Consider the following 11,871-nt stretch of genomic DNA (forward strand, 5'->3'; position numbering starts at 1 on the left):
AGGAAGAAAGTAAGGAAATTATGGTCCGTCGATCTGCTATGTGGGTTGACCCAGCTCACTCTCACTGCAGGAGCCAGACTGGCAGGTGTCATGGAGGTGTACCAGGCACCCCGATGGGACATCTGGGGCTCCAGGTGGCATGGGATGATGCCACTCCTCACACCTTCCTTGTTCCAGAATTTTGCTGTTATTGAAGATCCCAAATTCCCATTAAAAGAATTTGCAGACTATCTCATCTAGTTTTTAACTAAACAAATCCTCGTGAAAATGGACAAAGGTGCCCACTACACAATGGCATGAAGATATTTCCAAGGAAACAAGCAGAGGTGGACCAGAACGGGGTGGGCTGGCACTTCTCCACTCCAGGTATGAGCAACCACCAGCTGATTTATGAAGTCTGAGCCTTGGCGGGAGTTTTAAATAAATCGATCAACAAACTTAACCTGCACCTTCATGGTCAAGGCAACAACTAACAATGAGTGAGAAAGTAACCACTGTCAGGGACGTGTGCTAGGGAGAGAACATTTTGAAAACAGAAGTTTGGAAAGGTTTCTATCATTAAGTGATTTTCTTGCCAACAAATGACGTGTGAATCCATAAAAGCTCACATTTTAAAACTTGGAAACATCATTTTCTAACCCATTAAAAAGCTTCCAAGGGCTTCTCTGGGGTTTAAAACTCATTTGTGAAACATATAAAAACAAATAACTTCCAATTAATTTGCAGGAACCACTCTCTGACATCAAGGAGCATGGAAATGTACTAACTGCACCTCAACAATAATACTAATAACTTACAATAAACCTTTGCATATTTGGCAGACGGGACTGAAAAATGAGTATTCTGATTTAATAAGCAGAGCACACACTACCCACTATGATTTTTCCAAAAGGATGAAACAAGTTCAATCACATCACTCTCACTAAGACATTGTTAAAAGTAATTGAGAGTAAGAGAAGATATTTGAGAAAACAGAATGTTTTTGATTGTTGCTAAAGACTTTGCCTTCATTGATCTTCCAAACTAGAGGAGATGAAGAGAAAAACACAGTTGAATGGGGAAATTGGGATTGACATGTAAACACTTCGATGTATAAAACAGATAAATAACTAAAGAGAACCTGCTGTATAGCACAAGGAACTCTACATATTACTCTGGGGTGACCTAAATGGAAAGGAAATCCAAAAAAGAGGGGATATGTGTATACACATGGCTGATTCACTTCACTGTACAGTAGAAACTAACACAACATTGGAAGACAACTCTACCCCAATAAAAAAATTTAAAAATAAAAAAAATTTTAAACACACAATAAACATTTCAATTTGTGTTTATTTCTCTTTCCTTACACTTTAAAATTTTGTTTCTGTGTATGTTTTATAATATGCATCACATGTATTCTGAATAGAGCTGGGGAGACAGATAACTCACAAATAAATGTTTTAATTGTATATAATACACACAGCTTACTAATGTGCTATTACATAAATTATCTGCATGTATTTCTATATGCGCATATGATGGATGAACATATATTCATATACCATATTAAATTCATATATATTAGATACTATCGATAATTATTTTGTAGTATGTGTTGTATTATACATATATAAATATTGTATTTTTTATACCTATTAATATATATGTATATATTATAATTATATACATGCATTTACATATTGTAATTTACATATGTTACACTATATTTGTGTGTATATGTAACCCTACATTTTCCTAGTCCATTCACCATTCACTGTCCCACATTCTTGGAGGACTTCATCACATTTTCTTAACACGCCTTAAACTCTCAATGCCCTGCCTCTCATCCTCATCCTCAGCTGACCGCGTTGCTTCCTATTTCACTGAGGAGATCGAAGCAGCCACAGGCAACCGTCACTATCCCCGCCTCGCCACCCACCACCCAGCCACCAGCACCTGTGCTGAACTTGCTACCTTCTTTCCAAGACAGTGAATGGATGCCAGTCTTCTATCTGGGGCCTGCCCCTCCACTCATGTACCAGGTGCCCTCCCCTCCTATCTGCAGAAATCTGCAGAAATCCACCCCCCCACCCCACCCAGTCATCAGGCTTTCCCTCTCTACTGGGTCATCCTCATCAGCGTGCAAACCTGGGGTTTCTTCTCCCGTCTGTAAACACCAAAAAAAAACCCCAAACCTACAAAACTCTTCCCTTCCTCCCGCTTCTTCCAGCTACTGTCCCATTTCTCTGTGCCCCTCTTCAGCACAGCTTCTGTCACTTAAAGTCATCGCCTCCAATTCTTCTTATCCCAGTGGCGCATTTTCCTCCCACTATTTCTCCAAAATTTCTCTTGCCGAGGTCAGTAATGACTTCCAAACTGTGAAATCCGAAACTCACTTTCCAAGGGTCCTCAAAGCCAGCCTTTCAGCAGCATTGGACACAGAGGACCTTTCTCTCTTCCGTGAAGCCCTCTCTGGCTTGGTCTCTAGGACACCCCACCTGCCCAGGCCCCTGCTGACTGAGCTCACACTCTGCAAGGGAATCCCTCTCAATAGCCTCATGCCTTTAAATCCCACCTAGAGCTGCATCCCCCAATGCGTGATCCCAGCCTTCTCCCCTGAACTCCAGATTCACTATCCAGTGGCCTCCCTGACAGCTCGCCTTTCAGATCTAAGTGGTCTCTCAAGGCTAAGTTGCCCCTCTGCGAGCTCTTGATAAATACTCTCTCCCCACGTGCTCCTCTCCAAGGTTAGAGGCAGCTTCTTCCTGGCAGCTGCGCAGATCACAAGCCTTGTAGTTAACCTTGACCCCCATCTTTCTCTTAGTGTGACACATACAATAACGGTCCCCCCAGAAGATTCCCACATGCAAAAACCCGGAACCTGGGACTGTGCTACCTTTCAGGCGACAGGACTTTGTCGATGTGATTAAGGTAAGAATCTGGAGAATTGGGAGAGGATCTAGACCATCCAGGTGGACACCACAGTGTAATCCCAAGGGTCCTTATAAGAGAGAGACGGAAGGGTCAAGGTCAGAGCAGGAGATGTGACGGTGGATTCAGAGGTTGGAGTGACACACAGGAGCACAGCTCTGCTGACCCATTTTAGAATTCTGACCTCCGGAACAATAAAATAATTTGGGGGTGTTGTTTTAACCACTAAATTTGTGGTGTTTTGTTGCAGCATCAATAGGAAAAGAATACACTAAGGAAATCCTGTTGGCTGACCTTCAAAATATAGAGAGACTCTTACCACTTTCTCACCACTTCAGGTCTTCCATCCTGATCTGAATCCCCATCACTTCTCACCTGGATTATTGCAGTAGCCTCCTGACTGGTCCCAAGCTTCCACCCTTGTCCCCACGCAGAGAACTGGGCACATAGCTCCTGAGCGAGCCCTCCTGATAAAAAATCAGAGCATGTTAGTTGTTTTCTGATCAAACCTTCCATTGGCTCCCCATCTCAATGGGGATGAAAGCTAAAGTGTTCACTGCACCCTACAAAGCCCTTTAAGATTAGATCCTACCACCTCTCTGACCTCAACATTACTCATGCCCTGATCACTCACCCCAGCCATGCTGGCCTTCAAATGATCCCTTCAACAGGCTAAGCAGCTGCTGCCTCAGGGCCTTTGCACTTGCTCCTCTCCCTGGAATGCTCTTTCCTAGAAGTGGGCATGTTACCCTCTCCCTTCCTCAGGTCTTTACTTATGGTCTTCCCTGGCTGACCTAGCTGACATCCCTCTCCCACCCCACACGCACATTTCCAATCACTCTTCCCTGCTTTATTTTTTGCTCCTCAGTACTTATCAATGTACATCTACATGTCATATTTATTTATAACCAACAACTACACGTTGTCTTTATTTATCTTCTTTATTGCCCCCCCCAACCCATCCACCCCCAGCAATCACCCAAGTACATTTCATGAGGGCAGGGGTTTCTGTCTGTTTTGTGTACCACCATATCCTTAGTATTCCAATGAGAAGGGGAGTCCCCAGAGTCAGAGCCAGCGTGGGTTTGGGCTTGAACGCGGCTGCCTTGGGGCTGTCACTTTAGCCCTGCTCCTGGTGAGTTCTCCAGCACCAAGTCGCATTATGCAAAACACCAGGCACTGTTAGGTGTCACAGGCAAGTAACATGCGGCTCCTACACTCTAGGGTAAAATCAAAGAAGGAACCCATCACAGTGGTTAAAACCATCCCTGAGGAAGGGCACTGGGAGAGGCACCAATGATGTCCTACCCTGACCCCTAAAACGAATAATGATGACATCAGCTAGATCTCAGGACAGGCTCGCCCAGCACACACAGGTGGCTTCCAAGGACAGACTGTCAATAGACTGGGTGTGAAATAGGACAAATCATTAATGTACCATCCATCTCACAGCCTAAAGAAGAACTCATAACAATCACAATAAGTAACTTGTCCCTAGACCCAGCCCCTGCCCTCGTTTCATTCCCTAGAAGCTGGCCAGAGGGGAAGATCGATTTACCTGTTATTCCTATGTTAAAAGACTTTAACATAGAAGAGAAGGGGGTCCAAGTGGAAGACCACAAGTAGAATTCCAATCCTTCCACTCTGAGCCCCTCCTCTGTGCCAGGAAGCGGCTGGACAAGGTTTCTAACCCCAGCAACACTTCGAAAGGAAGTTATATTTCCATCACCTATCTATACGAGAGCATTTGGAGACTCCGGCAGGTCAAGTGTTCCCCAAGGCCACAGAGATAATAAATAAAGGACAGAACTGGAATTTAGACCAGATCTACCTGGCTTCTGGAGCTATACAGGAGATTGTGTGATACTATCACAGGAGTGATCATTTTATGTCAAAACAAAGGGAGACGTTTTGAACCATAAGCGCTCACTGAAAATGCATGGGCTACGAACTTTCAGAAATGGACATCCATTTGCATATGCACCCATCCCCCATCTCCAATGGCCTCAAGATGCTCCAAATGACAGCCTGGCTTCTGGACAGCCATTGAGGTCTGGTTTCTAGGACCTTCCCAAGGCCTGCTGCATTCCTGCCTTTGGCTACCATGAGATGCCCGACATCTTTAATTTAAGCCAGCTCCAGGGGTTTTGGTTACTTGCAACCAGAAGAATCCTAACTCAAGTAAAAGCCACACAAGTGTCAGCAATTTTGAAAGAGAACTCAGAGTAATGTAAAAGTCAGTGAATTTTCTTTCTAAACTTGGAAAGGCAAAGTAACCAAATTCCAATATTTCCCCCCAAACCTAATTTATAATTCTGGCTTTCTGATTTAAAAACCACCAGAAGACCATTAAAAATAACAAGGATTTTTAGGGGATTGAGAGGTACAAACTCTTCTGTATAAAATAAGCTACAAGGATATATTGTACAACCCAAGGTATATAACCAATAATTTTAAAAATTACAGGGATTTTTAAGAGGGGATTGTAAGAATGAACCTTGAGTAGGGAAAATCATTACTTTCTCTAAAACAAACGAAAACAGCAACAACACAGGACATATTTTCATTCATTTGACAGGAGGTAATAAAATGGAAATTTTCAGTTGGGTTATTTAAAGGGTTTACTGGTTTGAGCAGTCTTTGGAAAAGTTTATTCTTTGTAAAAGCAAACACTCAAAGGCAGCTATTTGCCTTCTATCTTAAGTTTTTAAATGTCTATAATTTCCCGGAATGTGCAGAAATGCCTTTGGTTCATTTAATAAGCATTCAGCGGGTGCCTCCTGCACACAGGCCCCTTCCATTTTCAGAACAAAATAGGAAGAGATTGAAAGTGTCCTACAGCAAAACTTTCCCACCTGGCAAATGAATAGTCTGGTTTATCTTCGCACAGGCATGTTTGCATAACTGGGCTGTGTTAGATGCAAGAGACAGGTGCTGAGAATAGAAATAACCAAATGTGGCTTTCTCAGCACCTCTTCCCCTTCTGCTTCCTGTATTTGTGATGGCTGACACGAAGGAAGTGTGAGGGGAGGAACGTGAATGGGAGGTGGTAGTAGGATACACAAATTGAAATGTGCGTCCCTTCCCTCATTTCAAAAAAAAAAAAAAAGAATCACTGAGAGCAGCTCTTCCCCCTTGTTGGGTTCCCTTCTTTTCTGGGTATCTAAAGATGTGGATCAAATCCGCTCCAAGCCAATGAGGAGGAAAGGCTCGCTGGTTAGAGGCCAAAGCAGGAAGCAAGGACAAATCTTAGATTCCACTGCCACTGTTAGAAGAAGAGGGGACAGCTAAGAATTCCCAAAGGATGCTTCAGGAATTTTGTATCTGTGTTATGGTGAAATAGCTCTTAAAAGATTACCCTCTCAAGTTTAACTGATTTCATCCTTAAAAATGTCTGCACTTGGGAATTCCCTGGCGGACCAGTGGTTAAGACTCCGAGCTCCCATTGCAGGGGGCGCAGGTTTGATCCCTGGTTGGGGAACTAAGATCCCCGCACGCAAAGAGGTGTGGCCAAAAAGAAAAACCCTAAAAGAAAAAACAGAGATGTCTACACTCATACTTAAGTAGCACGTTTTGCTTCGTTTCTGCCTGTGCTGTTTACAGCTCATATTTTCTGTTTTTTCCTCCTTGGGAGAGACCACTGACTGCTGATGTTAATTGTTAGAGTCAGTGGGTGAAGGCATAAGACACAGCATCTGCTTTTCTCAAAGACAGAAGTTACTAGACGGAAAGGAGGATCTGACATTTTATTACTAAAGATGTCTTCTGCGGTAGGGCAAGAACCTTGGGCACCCAGATGTGGAAGGCATGATGCTAATCCTATTTATTGAGAGTGTCAGTGGAAAAATGTTGCCTGTCGTATCAGTAAACAAAGAATGTTGCAGCCATCAAGCCATCACATTACAACCTCCCCAAAGGTGAGCCCTGAGGGAACGCATAATAGAAATAGGATGCCCACCATCAAGCCATCAGGCTGCAGCCACCCCCAACAGTGCCCCCTGAGGAGACTCACAATGAGAAAGCACAGTATACTGGCCCCAGATAGCTAAGGGGCATATCAAAGGAATGATTGCACTGAGCCCAGATTCTTGCATCTTCCCACATAGAGAAAAGTGATCAATTCTTTAACTCGACACGTCTGGTTTTCTTGATTTAAGAGTAATCTTTCGATGTTCCAACTACCTGGTCTTTTTTGTAAAGACTCCTTTATATCCTGGATCCTCCCTTACCTCTTTGGAACTGTCCCTCAGAGCAAATCCTTGGCTTAAGTCCTCAGTATGTCCACTGAATAAAACACAATTCTCAACTTTTAGGTTGTGAATTATTTTTTCAGTAGACAAGAGCTTCCATCATTTTGCTCTGATATTTTGAGAGCTCTGTCTGTCTCAAACAGCTCACACAGCCCTGGCCCTGCATGTGTGAGAGTGGGCCCTGCCTGGCCCATCACTTTGAACTGCCTGAACCTCTTACTTTCTGCTCTCAATCCCCTTACCTCTCCCTTTCCCCTTCTTTGTCTCTGCTTTATTTTCCCTGTCCTCCACCATTTTGCTTTGGTTCCTTCCCCTTTTCTGTTTCCTATAGTCCCAAAGGGCAGAGGCAGTGCTGGGATGAGAGAAAGAAAGCTGGTGTCCTGCTTCACCATTTGCTGTGTGTTTGCTTATGGGGAGGTCACTACATTTCTTGGAGCCTCAGTTCTAAGAATCTGGAGTAATATTCGCTGTTTGTGAGAACGAGGTGAGCTAGTTTAGGTGTACCCCCGTTAACTATTTAAGAGCCACCCAAATAAAATTGATGTTATTACTGCAGACATACAAACAGCTACACGACATTACCCTGTTCACTTTGCTGCCTGCGGAGGGAGAGGAGAGAGAGAAAAGTGGGACTCCGAAGTCACTGGAGGAATGTGTGAACACTCTGCGTCTTCGCGATGACTCATAGCATTCCAAAGTCAATTACAGGTGGAACTTGCTCTTCCCTCTCTTAGCTCAGTTTCTTTCCTTTGTACTTTTTGTCCACCAGGCCCAGTCTGCTTGCGTCAGTGGTCTAGGAAAAGCCGGGATTGAAAGAGCTTGCTGTCCTAAGGGTGATGACAACACAGACCAACCCGGCCATGGTTTGGCTGGGTGTTACTTTTCAAAAGTGGTGCCTGAGGGGCTTCCCTGGTGACGCAGTGGTTGAGAGTCCACCTGCCGATGTAGGGGACGCGGCTTCGTGCCCCGGCCCGCGAAGATCCCACATGCCGCGGAGTGGCTGGGCCTGTGAGCCATGGCCGCTGAGCCTGTGCGTCCGGAGCCTGTTGCTCCACAACGAGAGAGGCCACAACAGTGAGAGGCCCGCGTACCACAAAAAAAAAAAAAAAAAAAAAAAAGAAAAGAAAAGAAAAAAATAAGTGGTGCCTCATCCCCTTTGTTAGCTTTTTCAGAATGTCTGGCTGAGCTTTCAGAGAGTTTTATATTCTGTGATGTCACCCACTCTGCCACACTTCATCTAACTCCTGATGGCCTTTATTACATTTTCTTTTCCGTAAATACCAGCTTCATTGAGATACAGTTCACATACCATAAAATTCTGCCTTTAAAGTGCAATTCAGTGACGGGTAGTATATTCATGGAGTTGTACACACATCACCACAATCCAAGCTAATGAATTTAGTGCTTTTCTAAGTATGAGAAGATGCAAGAGTCTGGGCTCACTGAAATCTTTCCTTTGACATGCTATCATCCTATCTGGGGCCAGTATCCTCTGTTTTCACATCCTGAGTTTCCTCAGGACTCACCGTAGGGAGTGGCTGCAGTCTGATGGCTGTCAGATGGCAGGTATTCTTTCCTTGCTGAGTTTCCTCAGGGTTTACCAGCTCATGTTGGAGAGCTGCAATCGCTGATGACTGTGCCATCTTTTGTTTACTGATATGGCAGGAAATATTCCATTTCTCATTCCCCCTTCTTTATTCCCCCAGTCCCTGGCAACCACTACCTACTTCCTGTCTCTATGAATTTGCCTACTCTGGACATTTCATATTCATGGAAACATACAACAGGTGGCCTTTTGTGACTGGCTTCTTTCACTTACCATCATTTTCAGCGTTCGTTCATGTTGTAGCATGTATCAGCACTTCATTCCTTTTAATGGTTGAATAATATTCCATTGTATGGATCTATATCTGGTTTACCCATTCATCAGTTGATGAACTTTTGGGTTATTTCTACTTTTTTGGCTACTGTGAATAATGGGGCTATGAACCTTCCTACATAGACTTTATTTTATTTTATTTTTTGCGGTACGCGGGCCTCTCACTGTTGTGGCCTCTCCCGTTGCAGAGCAACAGGCTCCGGACGCGCAGGCTGAGCAGCCATGGCTCACGGGCCCAGCCGCTCCGTGGCATGTGGGATCCTCCCGGACCGGGGCACGAACCCGTGTCCCCTGCATCAGCAGGCGGACTCTCAACCACTGTGCCACCAGGGAAGCCCCTACATAGACTCTTGTGTGGACATATGCTTTCATTTCTCTTGGGTAGATACCCAGGAGAGGAATTGCTGGGTCATGCGACAACTCTATGTTTAACTTTCTGAGGAATGGCCAAACTGTTTTTCTGAATTGGCTGCACAGTTTTACATTCTCACCAGCAATATGTAATGGTTCCAATTTCTCAAGATCCTTGTAGCACATTCTCTTTCATGAGTTATCTCTGCATGCATACCACTACTCGCCTTGGATTTAAACTCCTGAAGTGCATGAACTGCACTGAGATTGTCAGAATAGCAACCACAGCACACGGCAGGTTCTGAGTAAAGCTCAGCTCTTAGTTGGATAAAGTTTTTATTATAATCACTACAGTTCCTAACTAGAGGCCTACGTTAGGAGAAAATACAGGTCTAATTTCATGTCTTCCAAAGACACCTACACATAAAGAGTACCGCCGTTTATTGGGCCCTTACTGTATTCTTACCATATATGACGTAATTTTTCAGATGAGGAAACTGAGATTCAGCTTACTTGTCCAAGTAATTAACAGCAAAGCTGAAATTTAGACTCAGATTTTCACTGAACCACATTGCCCTTCACAGTGAAGGAATTCTATTTTGCAGGAAAGGTGGGAGGCGGAGAGGGAGAGAGAGAGACACTTATTAGAGGACCTCCGTTTTCTATCTATAAACTCCCCAAAGGAAAGGACCAAGGTTTTACTTTTTTCGTTAGCTCATATTGTACACAGTACATAGTAGTAACTCAAAAAAAGTATTTCTGATTATATAAAATTTGAACAATGATATAATGACTAATAAGCTAAAATCTACAAGTAAGGTATTGTCGCAGGGGGGTGGGATGAATTGGGAGATTGGGATTGACATATATACACTACTATATATAAAATAGATAACTAATGAGAACCTACTGTATAGCACAGGGAACTTTACTCAATACTCCGTAATGACCTACATGGGAAAAGAATCTGAAAAAGAGTGGATGTACGTATACATATAACTGATTCACTTTGCTGTACAGAAGAAACGAACACAGCATTGTAAAGCGACTATACTCCAATAAAAATTAATTTTAAAAATAAAGTAAGCTATTGTTAACCACGGTCTCCTTCAATTCACTATTGCGGCTATATCTGACAATATACGGTAAGTATCTTACCACTTGCCAAAGGCCACAGCCAGGACTATATCTCGTTTAAATCCCCCAAAGTTGGCCTATGTGCCTCAAAAACGTCACCCATGGGAACCACAGAAGCGCTGATTCTCCAGCTATTAACCCTGCGCCCAAGACACTGCCTGGCGCCTTCAGCTGGCATCGGATGTCAGAAAAGCGGAACTGGCTGAAGAGACCTTTGCCCCTAACCAACATGGCCGCCCTGAGGCTTCAGGCTGAGGGCGGCAGAATGAGGATCACGTGAGAAGAATCCCGATCCTCTATTCGCTTTCTCTTCCGGACGGCGGGGGAAAGTGACCCACGTGGGCCGGCCTTAAAGGGCCCACGTCTAAATCCGCCGGAGCTCCGCCCTCGTTGCCGGGCGGGCTGGGCGCGGAGCGGAACGGCGGCGGGCGGGGCTGGCACTCCGAGGCCGCGTCTCCGGGAGCCGTGGCGACCGCAGCCCGCTGCGACGCAAGCCCGAGGAGGTTAACCGCCCAGTCGGCGGACGGGAGAGCGCGAGGATCCCGCGCGAGCCCGGCACAGCCAGCGGGGTCGCAAGGCCGCGGGGATGGAGGACGGTTTGGCCGGGCCCCGGCTCGGGGCGGCGGCCGAGGCGCGAGCGCAGCCCGGGGTGACGCTGCGGCCCTTCGCGCCGTTCTCGAGGGCTGCCGAAGCAGAGGAGGGCGGCGGCGACTGGAGCTTCATCGACTGCGAGATGGAGGAGGTGGACCTGCAGGACCTGCCCAGCGCCACCATCGCCTGCCACCTGGACCCGCGCGTGTTCGTGGACGGCCTGTGCCGGGTGAGGGCCGGTTGGGGCGGCCGTCGGGCGGAGGGCGGACACTTGTTGCCGGGAGGAGGCAGCGCCGAGGTCCGGCCGGCCCGGGGCAGCCTCTCCAGCCGGGCCGCCGGCGGGGCGGGAGGCCACCCCCGGGAACTCGGCGACGTCCCCGGCCGCCCTGCCGCGGTCCCCTCTGTCCTGGTTGGGGTGGGGGCGCGCTCCCCGAGGTCCCAGGTCCCCAGCACCTGCCAGGCCGCGCGCTGCGCGCCCAGGGGCTAGCCTTTCACTTGGGCTAGTAACCCCCTCCTAGCCACGCTCCAGTCCCCGGGTGTTAACTCGGATGGGGAGGGGGGTGACGTAGTAGGAGACAATCGGAGGATGAATTAGCTCCCCGAGCGGCCGGGGAGCTCGTATCGTCACCTTGGGGCTTGGACCGTGCCAGGCACTTACTCCTTTGAGGAGGGGGTCGCCTCATTCATGGGGAGGAGGAAACAGACGTTGAGCGGCGACGTGACTCAGTGTTACAAACAGGACGGCGTCTC

The 11,871-nt window shown here is 46.4% G+C and overlaps 1 protein-coding gene across 1 annotated transcript in view; it reads left to right on the top strand.

Annotated features, from left to right (window-relative positions):
- The first annotated feature begins 11,116 nt into the window (after nt 1-11,116).
- RCAN1 (regulator of calcineurin 1) overlaps nt 11,117-11,871 on the top strand; it is a 106,706-nt gene continuing 105,951 nt past the window's right edge. Inside the window, exon 1 of the mRNA XM_007446493.1 lies at nt 11,117-11,350. Within this exon, the coding sequence (XP_007446555.1) occupies nt 11,117-11,350 (234 nt within the window). The remainder of the gene's footprint in view (nt 11,351-11,871) is intronic.

The sequence above is a fragment of the Lipotes vexillifer genome, unplaced genomic scaffold (genome assembly GCF_000442215.2).
Source record: "Lipotes vexillifer unplaced genomic scaffold, Lipotes_vexillifer_v1.1 scaffold1549, whole genome shotgun sequence".
Lineage (NCBI taxonomy): Eukaryota > Metazoa > Chordata > Mammalia > Artiodactyla > Lipotidae > Lipotes > Lipotes vexillifer.